The sequence below is a fragment of the Staurois parvus genome, unplaced genomic scaffold (assembly GCF_062004578.1).
Source record: "Staurois parvus isolate SC_StPar_1 unplaced genomic scaffold, SC_StPar_1.0 ptg000155l, whole genome shotgun sequence".
Lineage (NCBI taxonomy): Eukaryota > Metazoa > Chordata > Amphibia > Anura > Ranidae > Staurois > Staurois parvus.
The window spans coordinates 30,863,904-30,891,639 of record NW_028317951.1 but is presented as its reverse complement, the minus strand read 5'-3'; the positions used below and the strand labels follow the sequence as shown (position 1 = coordinate 30,891,639).

The 27,736-nt window shown below is 42.7% G+C and overlaps 1 protein-coding gene across 1 annotated transcript in view; it reads right to left on the bottom strand.

The window, feature by feature from the left end:
* Positions 1-27,736, bottom strand: part of XXYLT1 (xyloside xylosyltransferase 1) — a 250,603-nt gene that overhangs the window by 94,477 nt on the left and 128,390 nt on the right. Inside the window, exon 3 of the mRNA XM_089675649.1 lies at positions 9,713-9,845. Within this exon, the coding sequence (XP_089531775.1) occupies positions 9,713-9,845 (133 nt within the window). The remainder of the gene's footprint in view (positions 1-9,712; positions 9,846-27,736) is intronic.

The following is a 27,736-nucleotide window of genomic DNA, read 5'->3' as shown; positions in this document are numbered from 1 at the left end:
ATAACATCCTCTTCTTAATAAGGACTGACAATGAATGCTCCATTGCAGATTCCTAACCCATGGCGTAGATGGAAACTTGTTTCAGGTGGTGCCTTGATCGAGACAACAGAGACTCAACCTTTATGGCCTAGTCAAAGCTGTAATCTGCTCAACTCTGTCATATAGTCAACATTTCATGAGTAAAGCAATGCTCTCTGCATGTACCATCCCACAACATTTTGATCCAAGAAAACTAATCTTCTAATAAAGGGTACCATAATATTATGAATAAAATGTTCCTCTTGGACCCAGGCATGACTGCTGAAGCCGTACTGTATGTTAATGGAGGGGTTGGATGGCCAGCATAAAGGTGGTACTTTATGCTATTATTCACTTTCAAGTGGACCTTTCAGAAATTTTACAAGGCAGTAGACATAGATTTCCAGCATCACAGTTATTGGTAAAAGTTTTCAAAAATACTTCTATTATTAAAATGCAGTTCATGAAATTCAGAGAAGTGACTTTGTCTAGGCTGAGATGTCAGTGGTCTGTTGCAGTCAGGGGTTTCCCCTGCCTTTCCTCAGTCTCCTCACCTAGAGTGATCAGAATGAAACACTTTGGCATGTATTTATATAAAAAAAAAAAAAAAAAATCACATAGCTATTTTGTTCGGGGAAACTGCTAATACAGTCATCCTGTGTTAATGGGGCAAAAGCAAATGGTCTTCTATTTCCTTTACAGGTTGAATGTTATTTTTTCATTAAAAAATAAAAGTGGTTTGGAAAAATTCTGCATTATGGCTACTAGATGGAGTCAAGGAGTATTTCCTATGATTGTTGGCTCCATCCATTGGCCAAAATGTGGTATTTTTACCCAAACTCCTTGATTTTCCTATGAATAAATAACATTTGACCCGTAGAGCAAATAAGGGGAACATTCAATTTTGCCTCATTCACACGGAACAAATATACTAGCAGTTTCGCCGAATGAATAGCTATACAATCTTTTTTTTATATAACTATGCCCCTTTACCTTTCCAGCAAGTCACAAGGTGAGAGGCTGCAGCAAGGGAGTAATCTGTTTCAGACTTTTTTGAACCCTGCTAAGAACATCACAGGCCCCAGGATGTAGAATTTCTAAGCCAGCATCTTAGTCCCGGAAGTAGATGCTGACCCTAAAAAGAAAATGTGTAGGTGTGCCCACCCATGTTGTAACCTACTGCAGGAACATCTGGATGCCATTAGATGAGGGTCAATACTGTACTACATTCTTTTTCCTTTATGGGGATGAAAAAGTGGGCCTACAGAATTCTTCATGTAAAAGCTATACGATTCCCAACAGACTTGTCTGACACTATTGAAAGGATAAACTTGCGCCCTAGTCTAGATCTGCTTAAGGCCTCATGTACACATGAACTCCCCTAGACCAGGGGTCAGCAACCCGTGGCTCCGTCATCACTCTGCTGCGACTCCCTGACGCTGCAAATATATGTCACATCTGCCAATGTGCGACACCCCGCTGGACACTCTGCCGGACATCCCACAAGACACCCTGCCGGACATCCTGCCAGACACCCCGTCTGACCCCCTGCTGGACACCCCGCTGGCACGAAATGTATTGTGATAGGCCAGCCAACCTGATAGGGCGGCCAACCATGGATAAATCCAAGAAAAGTAAAGTTTCAGAAGAAAACAGAATGTTTAATAGTTTGTGGGCAGATTAATTTGCTTTCACTACTGACTAGATTGGTTTACCAGTATGCTTAATATGTGGTGGGAAATTGGCAAACAACAAAAAGTTGAATGTTGCAAGACATTCCCAGAATAAACACACAGCCTTTTCTGAAAAATACCCAGATGGAGATGAGAGAAGAAAAGCCATTTCGGAACTGATGCGGAAGGTTGATCTGAGCAAAGATCATTTCAAGAATAGGATGAAGTCTGCAAATTCAACTACAAAGGTAAAAAATTATATATGCAGTGTTATCTTCATTTTAGATGTCATAAGGGTTTTGTGGCTCCCAGTGGTTTTTTTTTTTTTGTGGGAAATGGGTCCAAATGGCTCTTGTGAGTGTTTAAGGTTACTGACCCCCGCCCTAGAAGTTTAGCTCCTCTGGCAGCAGAAAAATGCTAAACACAGCAAAAACGTATATGAACCTGGTACAGTGTTTACCACTTGGACATTTATTCATTTGAGTTGCCACAGTATTTTCAACTGACATGCATAAACGCCCAAGTTCCTCTCCTGAAGAATTGTGTTCAGGAGAGGAATGTTTAACTGCCCCTAAACTCTCTTAAAAGCTTATGTGCACATGGACACGTGGGCTTTTATTGAGTTGAGTTCAGGGACTTTGGCAAAAAAAGTTCCTAAACGCACATTGTGAGCAGTGTACAGGAGGCCTTAGCATCCCTACAAACCACTCAATCCTAATGTTAAATATACTCTACTTGCTACAGTGAGAAATAAAAAAACGCTAAAAAGGTAATGATAGAAGATTTCGCATTTCAACATTGCAACAAACAATCATATAGCATGCACAGTGCTAATACATTTTAAAACATTTTTGCCATTTATGCTTATTTAACAACATCTGTGATCATTTCAACGTAATTGTGCGCTCTACCTCTTCTCCTTGAAAACATTCCTCAATGTGTCATTACAATGTGTTGAAAAATTATAGATCCGCAGTAATAAGTGTGATTATATTCTTGCCATCTACAAGTTCAGTCACAACTGGATACGGATATCACAGTGCTCACAACGACTATCGATCACCAAAAAGTATATATGTGAGGATGGGTGATTGCAGCAGGGCCTAGGCATAGTAGGATTAGCCATTACACTTTCTTAGAAGAGAACACAAACGTAGTGTAGTGCAAAGATTACTTTTATAAAATGACAACACTGTTAAAATTGTTTTTAATGTCTCCAATTATAAACTCACAATGAGATGTATTTTTTAAATGCAAGTAGTGGAAGTACCTGAATGTAATCTGCTTTCAGCCTCTTGCAGTCCCTGTAAAGCAGTACAGGAGTGTGAGAAGAAATACTAGCACAAGGAGCCAATCAGTTCATGTTCTCACAAGAAGCACGCTGATCGGACAGAAAGATGAGCTCATCACTCTGCTGCTTCCCCTTTCACTGTCCACTCACAGGCTTGAGCAGGCCAAGGACAACCAATGTCTATTGGAGATGAGCCATCAGACTGACATCCAGCAGTACATCTAGTACAGCAGGGCGAATTCCATTGCACAGAGCAAGTTAAGTATAACAACGTTTGTTATTTTAATACAAAAAAACATAGCTTTAATATGACTTTAATATATTATTTCCTACAATCATAGTCCTTGAGGCATCATGTACTGTATTTATCTCACTCTATACTATTTTTACATGTTGTATGTGATATTGAACATTTTCTCACTGCCACAGCTTTTAAAAATGCTAAGCTGCTATAAACATGATTATACAGAAGAACCTGTTGTAGTATGTTAAAATATACATCACTTTTCAGGACTAGATGCAAATTACATGTCATTACATGTACTCTTTCACACAGATTTCTCTAAATTTTAAGCAAACATTTCAATGCAATTGTTTTTCATTTGTTTTACTTTTTTTTGGGTTTCTCTTTGTTTATTTTAGCATGTGAAAAACACACTGAAAGTGGGAACTGATTTACTGGGCTTGACTATGGCCTCTGTTAAAGCATCAATTTGCAATGTTTGCTTCCATTTTCAGGACTGGCAAGCCCCCTTTTGGCAGATTAATTACAGAGAGACATTGGAATCTGCCATAGAATATGAGATTTGGAAAACAATGGCATTAAATAACACTGCATTTGAGACATGCTGACATCCAGAGTTACTTTTTTCCTGACTGATAGCATGCTGTGTCTGCTATTGCTGATGGATCTTTAAAGCTAATCTACAGGCAGAAATAACAATAACACAGCTATCTTCCTATAAAGCATCATTCAGGGCCAATTCACACTTTTAAGTGTTTCATTGTTGGTGAGTTATACCACTGGCACCTGCCTTAGGTGAAAAGTATGTAGGCACCAGTAGGGTGCTATACAGGTCCAGTGTTGTGGTTAGTTTCCAAGGTTCCCCCTCTAAGCGTGCGTATTTTCAGGTGCATTTTAGGGATTTTTGGGCCTGTAAGAATTGGCTTCTTCCCCCCAGTGCTTTCCATTGGTTAAGGCAAAAATGCCTAAAGCTTGAATACACACCTTAGGTCTGTTTCATACGGGCTTCAGCTTGTATAAGCACAGTGTGAACAGCAAGCTTTTTCAAAGCATTTGCAGAGCTTTCAGCAACCTTTGTTGAAGCTTTAAAGTGGCCTTCAGCTCCAGTTTGTAAATGTTGAACACAGATCCTAATGGGAGTGCTGATGGCGACTTTAAACAAGTTGCTAGCAGGCATCAGAAATTCTTGAAGCTTGTCGAAAGCCTGCTGAAGCCTGCTAGCAGCTTGTTTAAAGTGACAATACAAACTCCCATTAAGATTTGTGTATAACATTAGGAAACAGGAGCTGAAGGGCACTTTAAATGCCTAAAGAAAGCTGCTTGAAGCTTGCCAAAAGCTTTGCAAAAGCTTGCTGTTCACATTGCTCTTATACAAGCTGAAGCCAGTCTGAAACAGACCTAAAATGCTTGAAATATACTTCTAAAATGCTCAGATACACATGCAAAAACTTAAACGCCTAAAAATCACTCTTCTCAGAAGTGAATGCAGCCTAACAGCACTCTTCACAGGCAAAAATAAGCCCATATGGGCACGAAGAGACTGGCTAATTCAAAAAAGACTTTTTACAAACATGCACAGATTAATTGTGCACTTTATGAGGACTCCTAAACAGCATTTTGCTGAGATTTATCCTTTTATGGAAAACAGTTTAAAAAATGGGCTATTCCATTAGTACATCCTGCCATCCAGTTCTTAATAAGCGCCCTAGAGTTCCTATTAAAGATGTTCCCTCTTAAGGATTCTGCTCTTGATAGGTTGTTTTGAAGCACTTTTAAAGGCCGTATTTGTCCTTGCAGATTCAGCCCTTCAGCCTGCAATTGCTGCCAGCCAGACCAATGTTAACTGGAGAAGACAAATGAACAGATACCAGGAAGATGTATTTGAGGTCCCAGATCTCTTACAGCTGATGCCCTCAGCCTTATTGTATTGTAATGATGCTCTAGAGCATGGGCGTCAAACTGGCGGCCCTCGAGCTGTTGCCAAACTACAAGTCCCATGAGGCATTGCAAGATTGACATCTACAACCATGGCCCCCAAAGGCAGAGGCATGATGGGACTTGTAGTTTCGCAACAGCTGGAGGGCCGCCAGTTTGACCCCGCTGCTCTAGATAATGTAATTTGTCAAATCTCTAGAATGTCTCTCGGTCCATGTACAATTTTGTGCCTAAAAGCTTGCTTGGCTGAACCTGCTTCTAAAAAGCATCTTCTGCACATACATTTTATAGTAAAGGCCTAGGAATTCTGTGATAAATTCACTGAGGAGGTCAATGGTGAAAAGGTACTCCTACCCCACAAGAAAACATCCAAGTTTCCCACTGCTATGGCTGCTATTTTTACTCAGCAAAAAGGCTTGTTTAGCTCTTCCCAGGCATCAACCTCAAAACCAAGGCTAAACACTTTCTTTTTTATTTCAAGCCACAGACTAAGTCCAACAAGCCTATCCAGAAGCCCTCTCCTCACAATGAAGGGAGAAGGGGGCATCTGTTGGTGTTTATGTCAGTCTAGATCCAAGACATCCTTGACCAATATGTCATTTAAAAGGGGTACAAAAAAGTTTATATTCCTGTCCCCTGTGCAATTTTTCCTTACAATCTGCCAGCTTCAGACTGAAATGAGGAAGCTTCCCCCAAGTGTTCCCCTTTCAACATGGCTCCTAAAAAATGTGAAAAACATAAAAACATTTAAATTTCAAAATAATAACCGACACCAACCTCTTCATTCAAGTTTATATGGCTTGGAGTTGGACAATACGCATAAAAATGATGATTTGGTCAAAAAAACTCACTTGCCTTATAATTGTGCACACAGTGTATAACAGGGGTCTCCAAACTTCCTCATCACAGCTTACTACATCAGGGCTGTTGGTGTCCCTTGAAGATTTTCAGCATTAAGCATCTGTATCCCAGATTTGTAAAGCCAGATGGCCTGGAATGTGTGTGTAATTTACCTGGAGAAGAGATGGAACCAGGATGTTCTTGGAAAGTAGGCAAGCTGGCAGAGGATTAAAGGATCTGCTACTGAGAGCTTGGTGCTAGATATCACAGCATGCCTGTTTTGGCAGCAAAAAAGGAACCTAATCAATATTAGGTGGGTGGTCATACTGTTATGTTGGGTAGTCGTAATATTATGGCTGATCGGTGTAAGCCTGAGGGAACTAGGTCCTTATTCCTTACACTAGGTAGAAATAACTGGCTTGCCTATTGCAGAGAGAATTTACACCAGCTAGAGCTGTCCATAGGCAGTGATGTGCTCTTTTCTGCCTAGTGTCCTTCTCCTGTAGGTGGCACTATAAAACTCTATGGTCAAAGAATAGAAGAGTGGTGTTCAGTAATCAACATAAGAGAAATCCCTCCTCCTAAGGACACAAGCAAAAACAGACATGCTCGGAGTTGGAGGGGTTACACTGGGCTGTCCTTACAGCTTTAGTCGCCGGTGTCCAATTCTCCTGAAGGGGCCAGTATAACCTATTGGTTCGAGAATGCTTTTTCCTCTGTCCTGTGAGGTAATATAAAAAATAAAACTAATGCAGTCACATCTATGGACTGGTAAGCTGCAATATATTACATTTTTGTTCTTGGGTTTAGGGTTTATATACGCAATGGCTACAACTCAAGAAAATGCAGTAATTTCAGTGTACAGTAAATATCTTGGTTTTTTGCAGTTTGAGAAAGGATGCTCATCTCATCTCTAGGTTACAAGTATAGAACATTCTGTGATGGTGTCATTGCTATCTTTACTGTAAAAAAGGTCTCTCAGGCAACTTGCTGAAAAAAAAATAAAATAAAACAAAAACATGGTCAAGGTAGAAGGCAATAATGATAGCTGCTGATCTTTGAGGCAGATAAAGGACAGGCTTGTTATCTTCAGTGTGTCCTTTATAGAAAAAGGAATGCACTCTATAGTTGGCCAGTGAAACTAGGCTGAGTACCTGATGTGAACTGAAATACCAAATGAAACAGAAAACTAAAAAGGACAAAAGAATAAAGCTAGCCATAGATGGTTTGAATCTCTGGGTCCCTGCTGAACCAGCCGAGATTTGAACCACCTATGGGCAGGCTGATTTTAATTGTTGTATGACTTGGATACAACCATCATATTGGATTTTTCATGCGATTATTGCCAGCGACTATAGTCGGTAGCAATAATCACTGTGTTCTCCTGGCAGGAATGGCTTCCCCCCCACCAGGAAAGCACAATAGGTCCACGGGAGGAATTCTCCCATCTGTGACTGTGTTGATGGAGGAATCGAGCTATTTTCTTTCCTGCAACCGAAAGAAAATCACAATCTATAGCCATAGATAGCTCAAATCCTGTTTAGCACAGATTAGGATATCTAGAGGTTTTACTCTCATTCAGCCTGAAAAGCACTCGATTCTCACATTCACGCTAAGCTGCTTGGATGGAGAAATCAAAGACATGCTGGTAGGTGAATTGGATCCGGTCTAAACTGGCCCTAGTATGTGTGAATGTGAGTTAGGGACCTTAGATTGTACACCCCTTGAGGGTTAGGGACTGATGTGAATTTACAATATATATGTAAAGTGTTGTGTAAATTGACAGTGCTATATAAGTACCTGAAATAAATAAAATAAAAATGTATTCAGTATTCTGTTTGCTATCGGTAAAAAAAAAATCTGAAATTTTCTAAATATTATTAATAAAAATATAAAAGATTGGAAAGAGTGTATTGTCACTTTGTATCGTGATTCTCCAGCATCCCAAATCAGCACATTATAACTTAAATGAAACACAGGACTGCAATCACATTAATGCAGATCACCATTTAACAGCCCTTTACTAATGAAAATATGCTTAAAGTGGACCTTTTTCCCCCCTTCTACTAAAAATCACATCAGTATGCAGGGCACAACAAAATCAATTGTTTTCTATTGGGGCAACTGATTATATCTAACTTCATGTTTACTCCTCTTTTGCTAGGTTCACATCTCTGTGGCTTGGTGAGCCACAGTTTACATGGGCACAACAGCCGTATCACTATCTACAGAGGAAAAAAAAGTTTGGCCTATAGTTCTACTTTAAGAAAACGGTCTCAAACATATATATTTGGTATTAATTTAGCATTCTGGCTTACTGGAAAATTACTTTACCCTTTATTATTATACTTACTGCAGTATGAACCGCCAATACTACAAGAAGTCTTTTCTTAAAGTGGCTGTAAAGGATAAAGAACAAAGCATATCCTCATATAGAGTGTAATTGGCTCAATCCATAGCACTTACTGTGGATCCTGGCTGCTCTCTTCTTCCCTTCCAATCTGCATCTGTCACTTCTGACAGTTTTCCCTAACACCAGGCAATCCATGATGATGCCCCTTCCTCTAGCACACAGCATGTGACTGACAGTCTCAGATGTGCATGTTTCCCAGTGAGGTTGTAGAGAGGAAGATGTGTCCATTCCCTCCACTCAGGTCTGAAATTACACTCAGCTCACTGCTATGGAGTGTGTGACATCAGGTCCCTGCCCCCTGCCATCTGAGCAATACCATCTGATCTGTGTATTTTGGAAGGCTGCAGGTAAACAGATAAAAGTTTAAGTGGGAGGATTTGCTCTATCACTGCTTATGACCCAAAGTTAGTTACTTCAGTGGGCTTATGTAAGGGTTTATTACCACTAATCTGAATAAAACCTGCTATTTTACACTGCATTAGGAAAAATACCGGCACTTAAATCAGAGATTTCAGCAATAAAAGGAAGGTTCTGGTAACATGGATAGATGCATAGAAACAAAAAAAAACAAAATAAAAAAAAAAACAAAACAAAAAAAAAAAAAAAAAAAGATATATACACTGGTAATTTATAGGCAAAGAAAACAAAAGTTGATTTTTAACTGGTACTTGTTATTATATATCTCTTAGGAATTACACCAGAGGTATCTCAGCAACCAGCTTTACAGCATTTGCTGAGCTGTTATGATTGAACTAACCCCTCTCTAAATTCTTTATTTTAGATGCTTGTTTGATTTGCAGGAAATTCTGTTAGGGAGACCCTGCTACCAAAAACTGAAAAAAACTGTGACTAATTCAACCCACTGGTGGGTTTACTGGAACTTTGAATGATACGTTAACCGTTCATAACATGTTACACCCATATTCATGGTGTAACATGTAACTAAATGAGCAGGGTCGTCCGCGGTTGACTGCTTGTAGTTCTCTAGGAACTACCAGGGCACTGGTGAGCGCTCTAGTAGTTAATGGAGTCTTCCTGTCATTCAGTAACTGATGCCGGCAAGAGGTACAAGCAGACAGCTACACTGACAGACTACAGGAGCCCGAGAATAGTCACCAATAAAAAGAGAGGTACTAATCTCCCTAAGAAAGACATAGACAGTGACACTTTAACGGTGTTTTGAGGGTGGTGATGAGATCCAGTGTAATGTTATCAAATGGATTTCTTTTTGTTTACACAAAAAAATAGAAAAGAGGTTTAAGTCAAGACCCTATGGCGTGGTATAAAAGTTTTTTTACCTGTATACTGGCTGCATTTCTTGGGCAATCCCAATGACCGAAGATTGAAAGAAGTTATCAAACTCCTCAAATAGTTCACGAATGTTGGTCTTAAATTTCAGATCCAGGTCTAGTTGGATAATGCGTGTTATATCTGTAAAAATAAGAGGTACCGACCATTAATGTTTTTTTTAATAGGCAGACAGATATAAAACTCATTAGCTCAATGCTTAGATTTAAGTTGATAGAGACATTAGACAGCAGGCAGATGGCTGACACCACAGAAGATTCTTTTTTGACTGCTGTTACCAAACCCGCACACTTTCTTACACAACTGAAGCTCAGACCAAAAACAAGCGAAAAATAAAAGGTCTAGACATCTCTGCCACGTCCAAATAGTTCCTGAGGCATGTTATATTACGCTAAGAAATGAATAGTCCTCCACTAGATTTCCTCTGAACCTCTGCCTACAGCGCTGAGCAAACCCTTTGGCGTTATATAAACTCGTAGTAATAATAATAATAATATAGGTTTGTGGAAAAAATGAATTAACCAAACCTTGCCTCTGTACAAGCTAACCTATGAGGCTAGAGGGTGACCGGGGAAATTTTATAATATTTGGGGATTCTGGCTAGATACACAGGCCACTAAAGACTGTCTCCTTTTCTTGCTAGCGGATTCTACACCATAGTTCATTTATTTGTGTATTGTCATGACAGACATATTTAATACTTTGCCAAAATACAGTACAATGAGCGCAACAGGACACAGTTGAAGGGTTTTTTCAAGCACAGGCCCTCTAGTTTATTAAGCTTATAACGTGCGTGAACACAAAAATGACCCTTTTTCTCTAAAGGCTGAGCTATTGTATGATTTACAGTTTGGTTATGTGCGAACTGGCACTACGCCATCTGTTTTTCGCCAAACATTCACCATAGCTGCAATTGATCCATGTCTACATTGGTGCATTGTACTTTTTCTTATACTCTGGTTATTTGCCGATGTGATATTTTGGATGTGTTCTCCTGTATTCAGAATATTTCTTTGTGAATGGACATTCTTTGCATATACTGAATAAAAACAAATTAAAAAAGGAAAAAAAAAAAGAAAAAGTCCAACAGGACCTGCAGCAATCTCTCGTCCGAAGAGTGGAAGCTCTTATGAAATATCCTGCAATCTGTCACAGAGATTCTTTGCTAGAAAAAATTGTGATTTTGTCACGTTAGGTATTGGTCTGCTCTACCTATATGGCAAAATTCTTAAAGCTCATGCTCAAAACAGTCCTATTTGCAATTATGGGGCAAAGATTGTCACATAATCTATCCAAGGACACTAGGTTGTGCCAGTATTATCGTGAGGTACAGCAAGGGAGACCCAAATTTGCTAACAAACTTTGTTCCAGAGGTTTCTGATAAGGTATATGTCTACTGACAGTCATAGCCCACTCCTTATGAATCAACAAAGCTGTGTATCAACTGTTAAGGGCATTAAGGACCTTCAGACATAACATTTGAACATCCCAGGACTGAACAAAGCTAAACCTTCCCGTGTGTGCAAGACTAACAACATTTCAGACAGTCTGTTTAAATTGAAAACAGCTTCCGCTATCCAAGATGGCTGCATGATGCCTTAGCTCCACACACCCTCCGGGGAAAGCAGCACATTTACGCTTCCCAGTTCAACATTTATCATCTCCCTATTCTCCTCCTGATCTACCGATGATGTCCCGACGGCGGCGAGAGGAGCCACAGCTCCAAAAACTCTCTGTTTTCTTTGCTGTGGTCCGTAAAAGTCTCAAAAAAAAATGGTGGCGGGAGTCACTCTCCTCCTTAACACCCTACCAGAAGGGCTCAACCTTCTCAAAAGCTGGAACATAATCCCAGAGAATCTGCCCCAACAGTGTCCTCTCCATCATCAACCCAAAACCACATGGGAGTGGAATAAGGTCACAAATAAGTGCAACACCAAAGAAGAAGCAAAAAATTGGATCTCCTACTTGATTGAGTCAAATCTCACATTTCAGGCTGCAGACCCAGGAGTTATGTTTTATTTCTTTGTTCCCTGTTGGCCAGCTTGTACTTTTCCCCGTTTGTTTCTGCAGCTCAGCTGCACTTAGTTCTTTAGAACTTTTTTTTTATATATTGATCACTACAACGAATTTAAAATGGCTGCTCCTCTTAGCCTATTAATATTTTTGTTCTCTGTTCTAATCAAAAGGCACCATGGTTCATTTACCATATACCTTACCCTTTCCAATATGGCATCACAGTTCCTCATCAAGGCAAATATGCTACTGACTTTCTGTCAGGAATGGACTGGCCAGCAATAGTGGGACTCAGCTGCCTTATGAGCTGCAGTACCAGGGCTGGCCAGCGGGTGCTCCCAGCAATCAGAGACTCAACCTTGCAGCCAGTCAAACACCTGGAACTAATTATACTGGTGTATTTAAGGGACATTCAGACCTGCAGACTCTGCCTTGGTGTTGTGTTTCTCTTGGGCCCTGTATCCTGTTCCTGCTCTCTGTTCCTGTCTGATTCTCTGCTGACCCTGCTCTGATCCCTGGCTTGTCTGACCATTCTCCTCTGCCTGACCCTCTGTGCCACGCTGCCCGCTACCTGCTGAACCTGGCCTGTGACCCCGACCATTCTCCGCTTGCTCCCCCTGTACCTACCTGCCCGACTGATATTGACCCGGCCTGCCTGACGACGCTTGCATTGTATGTACTGTTATCTGTGGGTGGTTGGTTGGTTTGTTTGCACTGTGTTATGTTTTAGTATTGCACTGCGTTTATGTTTGTATGGTTAGTGTTAATAAATTACATTGTTTATAATATATCTGAAGTCTGCGTTTCCCTGCGTCAGTCACACACCTCTGGTCATACCCGGGAGCCCTGACACTTTCATATGTCCTACCATAACGGCTCACAGCTACAAGACACAGAAGGTCTTCATAATAACACACCTACTTTTTCATCCAAATGTTCCTTAAACTGCTGTCAATTAACGCCCGGGGATTAAACAACCCAGCCAAATGATATTCCCTTTGGAAAGAAGCCATTAAAGCCAAAGTGGACATTGTCATTGTTCAAGAGACACACTTCAAAACATCTGCAACTCCGTAGTGCCAACATAAAGACTTCCCTTTTATTTTCTCTGCTGAATACTCCTCTAAAAATAGGTAGGTACTCATAGCCGTTAAGAATTCAGTATCCTTTATTCTTCACTCCTGTCATAGATGAGGGCTGCCAGTATATCATATTGATCTGCACTAATAATGCACCATTGTAAGGGTATATGCACCTAACTCCAAACAAGGTATATTTTTCCGCAAGCTCTTCAAATGTATTACTAAACACAAACAGGGTGCTTTAATAGTTGGTGGTGATATGAATTTAACTATAGATCCACATCTGGATTCTACGTCCAATAGGAAAACTCGCATTTCCTCTCTATCTGAAATAATGCTAATGGAAGATATGTATAATGCTTGGCAAGTATTACACACCTCCGAGCAAGATTACACATATTACTCTCCAAGATTCAATTCATACTCATGTATTGATCTTTTCTTTGTGGACAAATGGTTATTACAAAGGGTGTCCTCCTCTGATATCGCGATATCACGTGGTCTGACCACGCACCTGTCTCTATCACGATATCAGAGCAGCACACCTGCCACCCTAATTTGGTGTGGCGCTGCAACAACAAAATCAAAGAATCTGCATCCAACAATGTAGTCACTCAGCGTCTCCACAATTACTTTGCCATCTATGATATACTGGATACTGATATTTCTGTTCTTTGGAATCCACACAAAGCTTTTATAAGGGGTATCCTAAACCAGTTAGGTGCTCAGACCAAAAAACGTAAATCCTTGACTTTACAAAAAGTGCTATATGCATTACACGACCTCGAGAGACAAGTCCAAACAAGACGCACAAAATGCTTCTGAGATTGCTAAGCTCCATATGGAACTACGCACTCTCTTACAGGACAATCACGTTTTTATGCTGAGGCAACTCAAACTAAGGTACTATGCCTCCCACAACAAAGCTGGGAAATTCATGGCTTCCAGACTGAAAGCCCAGAGTTAAATCAAAAATACGATTTCTCTTCTAGCACACGACGAAACAGATATTAAACAAACCCTAAATATATTGCAGATGCATTTGCTAACTACTGTGGGTCACACTATATTTTGAAAGATGACCCTTCCACCCCACAACCCTCGACTACTGCAATCTCCTCCATTCTAGATAAACTTCACTTACCTTCTCTATCCCCCTCCAACTTTGACATCTTGAACCTTCCCTTTACCACTTTGGAAATAACAAAACAATCAAATCAATGCCTAATAGTAAATCTCCTGGCCCAGATGGGTTCACCAATGTATACTATCAAACTTTCAGTCCCGTTAGTTCCTCACCTTGCTACACTATTTAACGCTGATGCCAATAAGGCGACTTTTCCCCCGGAGATGCTGAGGGCGAATATTGTTACACTAAGCCCGGTAAAAACCCTGACAACATCAGACCCATTTCTTTGCCAAATGCTGATGCCAAAATCTTAGCTCAAACTAAAAGATATATTGCTCAACCTGATACAACCGGACCAAACCGGGTTTGTACCTGGCAGACAAACTTCTGAAGCCACTAGGCATGTACTCAATATTGTACACAGTACACTGAGGTTGTATGACATTGGTATTAAGAACATTTGGCTTCCAAGGCCCCTTATCAGCTATACTGGCACTGTACTCCTTGCCATAGGCCCAGGTCTACTCATAAGGCCTACTGTCTAAACCTTTCTCCATTTCAAACAGTACAAGATAGGGATGCCCACTTTCCCCATCTATTTTCAATTTAATGATTGAACCTCTAGCCGAGCGGATGTGCTCCCATCCACTGGTAACAGGATTTACCTTTAAAGATAGACCCCACAACATTGATTTCCTTGCAGATGATATCATACTGATGTTGACAAAAACATTCCCTTTCTCAAACCCACACCATCCTCACAGAATGTAGTCAATTATCATACTATAAAGTTAACCACTCTAAATCTCAGATTTTGGATTTAAGCATCTCAAAGCATATTGACTCTACAATAAAGGCTAATCTACTGTACACCTGAACCGATAAAGACAAGGGTATTTCTTACCTTGGTATTACTATGACACTTAATAACACCTCCCTAGCTGAAGTCAACTACTGTACAAAACAATTCAGCCAAATTTGAACCTGAACTGAAAAAATTAGCGTTGGTTGAATTAACAAGGGTTGGGAGGCTTGCACCGTACAAAATGTTAATCCTTCCACAAATTCTCTCTCTCTTTAGATCCCTTCATATCCCCCTAAACCTACTTACATGAAAACTCTTTCTTCTCTTCTGAGAGGCTTTATTTGGAAAGGTAAAAGGGCCCGTTGCTCTCATGGATCTTTAATGAAACATAAATTAGTGGGTGGCATGGGAATGGTGGATTTACCAGATTACCTTACTGCAGTATATTCAGACCAACTAAAGCGCTGGTTTAACCCCTTAGATGAACCACTATGGCTTCACATTAAAAAAGGTATAAACAAAACACCTAATCTTAGCACCCAACTCTTTGCTGACGCATGGAAGCCATTAGATTTAACCCCACTCCCATCCACCACAAGGGCATCCCTACAAGCCTGGAGACTTGTTACACATTCTCATATATAGCTCAGTCAGTATATTGAAACCAAAATTCCGTTCACCACGCTGGAACAGCTTATCCCAGACATTTCTTAACTTCACAATTCACCAGGGAATCCTATTGCAAAATATAAGCTCTTTTTATTTCACCCTATATCGCATTTACTATTTTCTCTCTACTTTCCTATCACCTATTAACTTACACCCCAAAATCAAGGGATTCTTCATAAATCCATCGAAATATCCCAAAGGGACTATCCTCCTGCATAACTCAATATGCAACAAATGAATATTTCATAAAATGAAGTCAATGCTGTATGATGAAACAAAACTTCAATCCTCCTTTTCTAACCACCAGTGGCTTCAAGCCATTTGTTACACCCTCTCTATTACACACTGTATCAACCACTGGGAATTAGGTTTACAAATTTCTCCTAGGTGGTACCTTACCCTGTGTAGATTGCTACAATGTTTGACCAGGGCACTGGAAGGCTTTTTGCAATGGCCTGCAAATGGGTTAGCAACAACAAAAGGGAAAAACAAACTAACAGCAGAGGTCTTGCACTTGACTAGAAGGTTTTTTGTTTTTTTTTATAAATCTCAGATTCCTGCATCCATATAAGAGAGGTGGATGCAACCCCCCCCCCCCCCCCACACACACACACACACACTGCATTTTTGCATTGTGACAGCGGGGACTCCTCCCCTTGTCAGAATACACTGCTCAGGGCTTGAAATGCAGATTTTCCAGCAGGACCATTCAACAGAAGCTGATCTCTCTGTCGAACAGAGAGGGCTATACACAGATTAATATTGGGTTACTACTGAACCAGCCAAACTTCAATCCATGTGTACCCAGCCAAGGCATAGCAGAAAGATGACTGGACACAGGAACTTTTGCCCCTCTGCCACTACATATCATGCAACATGTTGCACAAAGAAAACAGTTCATAGAACCCTGTAATACTAGTATGGATGATGATTGCTAGAAGCGTGTAACATTTCCAAATAAATGAAACGCTCTAAAGAAGGTTTGAGAACCTACATTTTATTTAGTAAATTGGAACATATACCAGGCATGAATCTTCCATCAGATAAAACAAACTTCTTAGAACTGACCATTTTCATTGCATTTGAAAAGACAGCAATTTAAAGTCCCCACTTCAATGATTCTGAGTGTCATTCAAGCAAGACTTGGTGTGTTCAGTGTGCATGCTGTGCATTTTCGTGCAGGAAAATGTATGAGTTTTGAGCTGCATAGAAAAAAAAAAAGTGTGAAGAGACAGTTAAAAATTGTTGATTATCAGCGTAATCTCGTCAGTTACATTCCATATCCTTGGCATTTTCCTAACTCCTTCAGTTATGTCAATATGCCTCCAACACTGAATATATCATGAATTCATAGTAGCATTATGAAGGATTAAGAGGACATAAAAACATAATCACCACATCATATTCCCGACCCAGGATTTTTAATTTCATAATCCTTACACGAGACACATTTAACTGGAATTTTACAACACGTCTCAATGTAAGCTGCCAAATGTATTCTTATGTCAGTATTATGTATTATATGTTATTTAAAGAGACAATTCTCAAAGCAGTATTCACATCTAAAAGGGACTACAAAATATTTGAAATAAACTGAATTAAAAAAAAAATACTGCTGGTACGGTCTCTATGCTTGTAGAGAGTTATGGAGACTGCCATTACTGAACTCTTTTAAATTGCTAGTTCCCTGGCATGATGCCTACGGGCCAATTCACACCAGTGCATTGATCAACATTTTAGCACAGCTGTAAAACGCAGATCAACGGAAGGACATCTGAAACACAATAACATTGTGTCCTATTCACACTATAATGCTGCACATGCATGTCAACGAGCGACAAAATGTACGTCAATGGATATCAGCACACGTTAAAATGAGAATAAAATGGATTTAAATGTACATGCATTTACAAACATTTTAGTGCAAGTCAATGTGAATTGGCCCTTATACCTTATGAAGTTACTTTTTTTTTTGGCAAAGCACTGGGTTTACCTTAACTCCTTCCCACCCGGACTATTATAAGTTGGGATGGCGGATCCCTATTATCCTGGGAGGACATCATATGACGTCCTCCCAGGATCGGGCAGTGCTCCAGCACGATCTGTCAGCGGCTGTGTCCACTACGCTGCCAGTGTCATATGATCGCTGTGACCAATCACAGTAGGTCACATGACAGTTGTAAACATTGAATGGCTTCCTTTCATGCCATTCATTGCTTACAACAGCTTGCTAGCTGTGATTGGTCACATGTAGAGACTGGCCCAATCACAGCCCATCTGTAGCATGTGATCAGCTGTGGCCAATCACAAAAAAACTACTGAATAAAATAGTTTCATTCAGTAAAAATGCTTGTTTATACCAATTAAACTTGTTGCTATAAGCAATCATAATGTGTAAAAAAAAAAAAAAAAAAAAATCATGATCTCTTGCATGGTAACAGTGTATTGCTCTGTCACAGGAGTAGGAAAAAAATCATTTAAAAAAAGTATTATTTTTTTTTACATATTGTCACTAGTCAGTGTCCCTGATCACTGCCGCGCCAGTTATATATGTGAAAAAAAATGTATTTCATTTTTCACAAAATTACGACCACTTCAAAAAGTTTGCCATGCATCTTACTAAATACCTCAGACTGTCTACTTTCTGAAAAGCGGTCATTTGGGGGGTATTTTTACTGTCCTGGCATTTTTGGACCTCAAGAAATGAGATAGCCCATCAGTGCAGCAGGATTTATCAATGTTTAGATATATACTATAGTTTGTGGACTATAAAACTTTCCTACCAACGAAAGAATAAACACTAATTTGGGTTATTTTTAACAAAGAAATGTAGCAGAATACATTTTGGCCTAAATGTATGTAGAAACATTATTTATTTGCAAAGAAAAACGCTTTTTTTTCCAAAATTGTCAGTCTTTTTTCATTTTCATAGCGCAAAAAATAAAAAACCCAGTGGTGATTAAATACCACCAAAAGAAAACTGTATTTGTGTGAAAAAAATAATTTCATATGGGTACAGTGTTGCATGACTGCGTAATTGTCAAAGTGAGAGAGTGCTGAAAGGTGAAAATTGGCCTGGGCAGGAAGGCGGGTAAAAGTGCCCGATAGGCAAGTAGTTAAAAACCAGATACAGTACGCAGAATAAAAACAGCCAAGTTTCTTCCTTAATGCTCTGTGGCCTGCCTTTTTCTACCTATCCTCTCCTCCATACTGGCTACACAGTAGGAAAAGGCCAGTAAGATGTGGTGAAAAGAAAACGGTCACAGACCAACCACAAAGAATCCTATTACTTCTGCTAGATTGCCCTGTGAGAGATGTGCGGATTTTTGGCCACCCATAAAGTATCTGAACACAAAGGTAGACAAGCCAATTAAATTACAGCAAAAAGTGGCATGGCTTTAAGAGGGGATTGTGGTAGTCTAGGCCATGTGGTTTTGAAAATTTTTTTTTGGGGTAGCCTCTACAGTCATAGAGCCGTTTCTAATATGAGTAAGTTTTTATTCATCTCCGTTTTCCATTGTTGTAAGGTAGGCACCCCAGTTTAGTTATCAGATTTTTTGCAGTGAACCACACCCCATGCAAAAAGGTGCTCGTATAAAGACTCAGCAAGCATAGCTGTGGGTCTGGTTGTACTCAGTGTAATGCTCGGGGAATCCAGCTGGATTGAAGGACACAGGCTTTGATACCTTCTCCTAAGGAGCCTCTAAACAGTAACATTTTTATGCTGTGTGAATGAGAAAACATAATAAACAGAGTGGGGTTTTGGAAATTTGAATTAGAAATACGCTTGAAGAATTGAGCACTACTTCCTTCTTTATGTCGATTTTTCTGTATACAGCACTGTCCTCTGGGGCCTCTCTGTTGTGTACAAATGTAGTTGCAGTTCTTAAATAAAAGGCACTTTCACTATGAATTATATTTATGTACCTTTCCCAAAATAAACTCTAGCAAAACGTCAGTATGATGAATTACCTTTACTGAAAATAAGTCATTTTTCAGGACTGTCCTTCAATCTTCTGAAGCTGCATTTACATCCTACTCTTCTGGAAAACAGTTGGTCTGCTAGATCGGTTGACAATTCAGCCCAATACGGGAGATGTGTCCTGTTTCCAAACAACACCTTCTAGTGGAGGCTCTTATTTTTACTGCATCATGATAACCTCTAAGCCAGTGCTTCTCAACCTTCCTAATGCCGCGACCCCTTAATACAGTTCCTCATGTTGTGGTGACCCCCAACCATAAAATTATTTTCGTTGCTACTTCATAACTGTAATTTTGCAGTGGGAGGAATAGTGCCCCTCAATGGTGTCAGTGGTAGGAATAGTGCCCCGTCGTTGGCGTCAGTGGGGGGCAGGAATAGTGCCCCGTCGTTGGCGTCAGTGGGGGGCAGGAATAGTGCCCCGTCGTTGGCGTCAGTGGGGGGCAGGAATAGTGCCCCGTCGTTGGCGTCAGTGGGGGGCAGGAATAGTGCCCCGTCGTTGGCGTCAGTGGGGGGCAGGAATAGTGCCCCGTCGTTGGCGTCAGTGGGGGGCAGGAATAGTGCCCCGTCGTTGGCGTCAGTGGGGGGCAGGAATAGTGCCCCGTCGTTGGCGTCAGTGGGGGGCAGGAATAGTGCCCCGTCGTTGGCGTCAGTGGGGGGCAGGAATAGTGCCCCGTCGTTGGCGTCAGTGGGGGGCAGGAATAGTGCCCCGTCGTTGGCGTCAGTGGGGGGCAGGAATAGTGCCCCGTCGTTGGCGTCAGTGGGGGGCAGGAATAGTGCCCCGTCGTTGGCGTCAGTGGGGGGCAGGAATAGTGCCCCGTCGTTGGCGTCAGTGGGGGGCAGGAATAGTGCCCCGTCGTTGGCGTCAGTGGGGGGCAGGAATAGTGCCCCGTCGTTGGCGTCAGTGGGGGGCAGGAATAGTGCCCCGTCGTTGGCGTCAGTGGGGGGCAGGAATAGTGCCCCGTCGTTGGCGTCAGTGGGGGGCAGGAATAGTGCCCCGTCGTTGGCGTCAGTGGGGGGCAGGAATAGTGCCCCGTCGTTGGCGTCAGTGGGGGGCAGGAATAGTGCCCCGTCGTTGGCGTCAGTGGGGGGCAGGAATAGTGCCCCGTCGTTGGCGTCAGTGGGGGGCAGGAATAGTGCCCCGTCGTTGGCGTCAGTGGGGGGCAGGAATAGTGCCCCGTCGTTGGCGTCAGTGGGGGGCAGGAATAGTGCCCCGTCGTTGGCGTCAGTGGGGGGCAGGAATAGTGCCCCGTCGTTGGCGTCAGTGGGGGGCAGGAATAGTGCCCCGTCGTTGGCGTCAGTGGGGGCAGGAATAGTGCCCCGTCGTTGGCGTCAGTGGGGGCAGGAATAGTGCCCCGTCGTTGGCGTCAGTGGGGGCAGGAATAGTGCCCCGTCGTTGGCGTCAGTGGGGGCAGGAATAGTGCCCCGTCGTTGGCGTCAGTGGGGGCAGGAATAGTGCCCCGTCGTTGGCGTCAGTGGGGGCAGGAATAGTGCCCCATCGTTGGCGTCAGTGGGGGCAGGAATAGTGCCCCATCGTTGGCGTCAGTGGGGGCAGGAATAGTGCCCCATCGTTGGCGTCAGTGGGGGCAGGAATAGTGCCCCATCGTTGGCGTCAGTGGGGGCAGGAATAGTGCCCCATCGTTGGCGTCAGTGGGGGCAGGAATAGTGCCCCATCGTTGGCGTCAGTGGGGGCAGGAATAGTGCCCCATCGTTGGCGTCAGTGGGGGCAGGAATAGTGCCCCATCGTTGGCGTCAGTGGGGGCAGGAATAGTGCCCCATCGTTGGCGTCAGTGGGGGCAGGAATAGTGCCCCATCGTTGGCGTCAGTGGGGGCAGGAATAGTGCCCCATCGTTGGCGTCAGTGGGGGCAGGAATAGTGCCCCATCGTTGGCGTCAGTGGGGGCAGGAATAGTGCCCCATCGTTGGCGTCAGTGGGGGCAGGAATAGTGCCCCATCGTTGGCGTCAGTGGGGGCAGGAATAGTGCCCCATCGTTGGCGTCAGTGGGGGCAGGAATAGTGCCCCATCGTTGGCGTCAGTGGGGGCAGGAATAGTGCCCCATCGTTGGCGTCAGTGGGGGCAGGAATAGTGCCCCATCGTTGGCGTCAGTGGGGGCAGGAATAGTGCCCCATCGTTGGCGTCAGTGGGGGCAGGAATAGTGCCCCATCGTTGGCGTCAGTGGGGGCAGGAATAGTGCCCCATCGTTGGCGTCAGTGGGGGCAGGAATAGTGCCCCATCGTTGGCGTCAGTGGGGGCAGGAATAGTGCCCCATCGTTGGCGTCAGTGGGGGCAGGAATAGTGCCCCATCGTTGGCGTCAGTGGGGGCAGGAATAGTGCCCCATCGTTGGCGTCAGTGGGGGCAGGAATAGTGCCCCATCGTTGGCGTCAGTGGGGGCAGGAATAGTGCCCCATCGTTGGTGTCATTTGGGGGAGGAATAGTGCCCCATCGTTGGTGTCAGTGGGGGGAGCAATCGTGCCTCATCGTTGGTGTCCGTGGGGGGAGGAATCGTGCCTCATCGTTGGTGTCAGTGGGGGGAGGAATAGTGCCCCATCATTGGTATTAGTGACACCAATGATGGGGCATTATTCCTCCCACTGACACCAATGATACTTACCTTGCTGACCCCTGCTCCAGCCTGGGCTCGCTCGCTCCCTCCCTCTCCCATGGTACAGACACTTACCGGTCAGCTGTCTTCCTTCTCCGGCCGCTCTCCTCCTCTTCACTCGCTCGATCTTCGCGGTGCCGCTCGGCTCCTCCTCTCCAAGCTCCACCTCCTCGCCGGTGATTGGCCGCCTGTGTGCCTCTCCTGAGCTACAGTTCCGGCGGCCAATCACCGGCGGGGATTGATCCCGAGGGTGTGTCCAGATGACAGGGGCGGCATGTCATCCCGCCCACACCTGGAGACGGATAGAGCAGCGGTGTCTTGGTTCCTAAGACCATTGGAAATATGTGTTTTCCGATGGTCTTAGGCGACCCCTGTGAAAGAGTCGTTCGACCCCCAGGTTGAGAACCGCTGCTCTAAGCCAATAGAATGAAGGCTTTGCTGCTTGGTGTCAGTGAAAGTAAGCCGTCATACTGGTAAGTTGTGCAGACAAAATAGTTTGTTCTTTTCAAAGTCTCTGCAGTTTTATTTTCTTTAGTGTTTACCAAAAATGGGGAATAAAACATTAAAATATTGGGTCCATGGCCAGGAAACTCCCCTGACCTTAATCCCATTGAGAACTTGTGGTCAACCTTCAAGAGGCGGGTGAAAAAACCCCCCCAAAAACACAAATTCTGACAAACGTCAAGTATTGATTATGCAAGAATGGGCTGCCATCAGTCAATCTCTCTGTTAGGCCCAACCTAACCAGGACCACTATTGTCAAGATGTCGCCCAGAAGTTGATTTGACAGCATGCCAGGGCGAATTACAGAGGTCTTGAAAAAGAAGGGTCAACACTGCAAATATTGACTCTTTCCATAAACTTAATGTAATTGTCAACAATAGCCTTTGCCACTTATAAAATGCTTGTAATTATATTTCATACATGACAAAAAGATCTAAAAACACTGAAGTAGCAGACTTTGTGAAAATTAATATTTATGTCATTCTTAAAACTTTTAGCCAGGGCTGTACACTGGACAACCCCCTCCCCTTCATACTGGATCCCATCCACTGTACATACTGGTAAAACATAATTCACTAAAATGGATTATGGAGGATTACAGAGAGGACATGCACTATCCTGCCCTGTACAAACCATCTTTACTCAGTGCAGGTCTGCCTTTACTACACCCAGTTTGACATTTGCAGATTAGTGGTGTGCACCCCCCTACACCTCTGTCCCTCTGCTTTTGAATGAGAAAAAAAAACAAGCAGCCCGTTATGCTGGATTCCTTCCTGATCTCAGTAACCAGCTTCAAGGAGCTCAACCTCCACTAGAATCCTTAGCAGAGGGACACTTGAAGGTAACATGTATCCATCCCTCTGTTCCGAGACTCAACAGTCTCTTACTGGCTGGGTACAAGGAGTTCATACTCTTTCAACCTTCCTCTCTTTCCCTCCCCCAACTTCTTCCTTGTCTCTATTCTTCTCACTCTTCCATTTCCTCTCTCCCTTCCCTCCACCCCTCTCTTCTTCCTTCCCTCTCCCCTGCCCCCTTTTACTCCCCCCCCCCCCCTTCCCTCATAGCACATTGCAGGGCTCGTTCTTCTAAATCCCATGTCCCCTGGGTTTTTCATAATCTAAACTTTTACATTGTAAAGCCAGGCGGAATACTTGCTATGTGTATTGTTAGTGCTTACATATTGTTTAAATCTCTCAGTAAATTTTCCATGTTTTTTCAGAAAAAAAAAAAGTTGAGGGGTGTTGGCAACCCTGCTCAATATAGTTACCAAATTGCTATAAAAAGGCCGGGGAATATGTACTTCCATTAACAGAAAAGCCTTATAAAAGTTAAGACGTCAATGGACTACTTAACTCCTGGGAGCTGTTCAGCCCTGATTAGGTCCAATATTAGCAGCAGTAAAATTTACGACCATGCCTTCCAAAAAGCAATGTTTGTTTTTTTACTTTATACTTTTCCTTTTGAAAAAGTAAGAGAATGAAAACATGACACATTCAAAAAAATAATAAAGGTGATGATTCTGTTTTTCCACGATGGTAACATAACAGGAAACTGTGTGGAGACTACAAAGCAAGTCTGAATTCTGCATAACCTAGTCACACACTGTTCTGTGATTTAGAATTTTACCAATGATCTCTACTGAACACTCTGACTCACTTTGTTTTTATTTCCTATGCTGTTACGGTCCACAATCTAATGTGAGCTGCTATTCCAGTAGCAGAAAGCAAGGAGATTTGAGACCAAGTATATCCAATCAATAGCGCACCCATACTGAACTTATTCCAAACCAAGACTGCACCTATACCAACTCTAGAGCACATTATACCAAACCTTTACCACATTGGAACCACATCTACCTTGCACCTATGCCAAGACTATACCGTATCTATACTGCATGCAGGTTAAATGGGATTGTTATTAAGTGCACCAACAGTCTTAAAGGGCCCCACTGTTAGCCAACAGAAGAACGAAGATCTCAAAGGACTGCCAATCCTGTAATAATTATTCTGCAAATCCCCTTTGTTCCCTTCCCAGTCTCTACCATCCCTCTTTCTTTTTGGACAGTGCATACCCGGTCTGTCTAGGACTAGCGTCACCGCCATAACTGTGCTCTAGCAGTATAGTTCAGTCACTCAATAGATTAAAAATTACTAAAGCTCACTGCTGCACTTGAAGTGGGCTTGCTACTGTTTATGCTGATCGGGATGCCAAATGTCATCTTATGCCTAATCCTTACTGTTAATCACTTTGTATGCTAAATTGTGTTATACTCGCCTATTTGCAAACCGTGTTGGGTGACAATATATTAGGTTTCAGTGAATTCCAGTAATATTGTATGTTTGTACACTCAACCTGGTGTGTTAGAGCAGCTGAAGTTCTTGAAAAAAAAATAAAAGACCCATCCTAATCAGCAGCTCCTATGGGAGTATCGCTATACACATAAATGCAGGTTTGACAGTGCAGGTGTGAATGAGGATTTAAGGAGTAGTAAGCTGCAAAATATTACATTTTTGTTTTGGGGTTTTATACCACTTTACTGTATATACACTATATTGCCAAAAGTATTGGGACGCCTGCCTTTACACACACATGAACTTTAATGGCATCTCATCTTTGTCCGTAGGTTTCAATATTGAGTTGGCCCACCCTTTTGAGCTATAACTGCTTCAACTCTTCTGGGAAGGCTGTCCACAAGGTTTAGGAATGTGTCTATGGGAATTTTTGACCATTCTTCCAGAAGCACATTTGTGAGGTCAGGCACAGATGTCGGAGGAGAAGGCCTGGCTTGCAGCCTCTGCTCTAATTCATCCCAAAAGTGTTCTATTGGGCTGAGGTCAGAACTCTGTGCAGACCGGTTAAGTTCCTCCACCCCAAACTTGATCATCCATGTCTTTTTGAACCTTGCTAGTGCGCAGTCATGTTAGAACAGGAAGGGGCCATCCCCAAACTGTTCCCACAAAGTTGAGAGCATAATATTGTCCATAATGTCTTGGTATGCGGACGCCTTAAGAGTTCCCTTCACTGAAAAACAACCCCACACCATGATCCCCCCTTCACCAAACTTTACACTTGGCACAATGCAGTCAGGCAAGTATTGTTCTCCTAACAATTGCCAAACTCAGAAACGTCCATCAGATTGCCAGACAGAGAAGCGTGATTCACCCCACCAGAGAACATGTCTCCACTGTTCTAGAGTCCAGTGGCAGCATGCTTTACACCACTGCACCCAACGCTTTGTATTGCACTTGGTGATGTAAGCCTTGGATGCAGCTGTTCAGCCATGGAAACCCATTCCATGAAGCTCTCTATGCACGGTTGTGCTAATCTGAAGGCCACATGAAGTTCGGAGGTCTTTAGTGATTGACTCTGCAGACAGTTGGTGACTTCTGCGCATTGTACGCTTTAGCATGCACTGACCTCGCTCTGTCATTTTACATGGCCTACCACTTCGTGGCTGAGTTGCTATTGTTCCCAGTTGCTTCCACTTTGTTATAATAATACTAACAGTTGACCTTGGAATATTTAATAGCAAGAAAATTTTACGGATGGACTTACTGCATACTGTAGATGGCAGCCTATCACAGTACCACACCTGAATTAACTGAGCTCCTGAGAGTGGCCAATTCTCACACAAATGTTTGTAGAAACAGTCTCCATGTGCTGCTCAGATGTTTTAACAGTTACTGGTGCCAGATGTCAGCACACAATATTTGCAGCAGGAGATTCATCCATCCACGCCGAAATAGCATGGATGAAGAAATCTGTTAGATTTTTTTAATTCAGCCCAAATAAGCAGAATGAAAAAAACCCTAACCATGTTTGGCCAGCTTAAGTCTGCCAAGTTCTTTTTTTTTTAAGCCTGGTGATCTGACCAGTAACACACCTCCAGTATTAGTGAGACACCACTCTGGAGGAATGAACACAGAAAGCACAGAACAATTATCATGCGGGGGGGAGGGGAGTGTGAAATGTATTAGCACATTTGGATGAACTAACAAACTGAAGTCAAACTCTAGCTCACACTTTATAATCAGGTACAGCAAACCATTTTTTTTTCCTTGGGATAAAGGTTTTGCATAAACAAATAAAAGCTGATCGTTTTAATCACCCCTAACAATGTTAAGTGATTGTCAGGAATGGACTCACCACTGGTGATGGGACTCACCTGCCGTGTGGGCTGCAGTACCAGGGCTGGCCAGCGGGTGCTCAGCAGCCAGAAGCTCACTCCTGCTATCAAGTCATCACCTGAGGCTGATTGCAGGAGGCTTATTTAAGGAGTGTCCAGGCCTGCAGTCAGTGCCTTGGTGTATAGTTTCCCTTGGCCCCTGTATCCTGATCCTGCCTGCTTGAATCCTGACTCTGCACGAACTCTGCCTGTACCGACCTCGGCTATTCCTGACTACTCTTCCGCCTGCTCCTTGTACCTTGCCTGCCCGTTTGCTACCGACCCGGCCTGCCTGACTACGTTTAGTATTGTTCTTATTGTTATCTGCTGGAGGTTTGGTTTGTTTGCACTGTGTTTATGTATTGTTTAGTCTTTAATAAATTCTATTGTTTATACTATACCTGAAGCCTGCGTTTCCCTGTGTCAGTCCACACATCTCTGGTCATACCTGGAGCCCTGACAGTAATCTTCCATGTAAAAAGATATATTCGGCTGGAGAGCTTGAACTTGTGAACAACAGAGTTGGTGGCTAGATCACCAGATGGAAATAGAAGAAAGCAAGACTTAAAAAGGAAGCAAATGCAGCTATCACATCGAAGAATTGGTTAGCTGCAATATAATGAATGTTTGCTTTTGTGTTTAATATGGTTTTAAAACCTTGGATTATCTGATTTATGAGATTGGAGTGACATCATTACTGGTCGCGGCTGAGACTGGAAGGTGGTTTCCTGTTTGCTTGCTTGGAATGCAGATGAGCCTGTTTTAACAATTGTAAGTGTGAGTGGCATTCTTTGCATTTAATAAATAACACTTTAATTACTACACTATGGGTGGCCCCCTCTCATTTTTCCTTTCCTTTGGAGTATCTATTGGTTCTGAGAGTTTAAAATTACCTGCTGGAGAGAACTACAAGTGGAGTGACAGCAGTATACAGCTCGTGGTGGCTAAACAACTAAAGCGAGTTTGTCCTATGTGAGAGCATGCGTCTTGAATGAAGGTGAGCAGCCATTTTGCACAGTCGGTGGAGCACAGTATGTTATCACAAGTGGTGATATTTATTGGGAT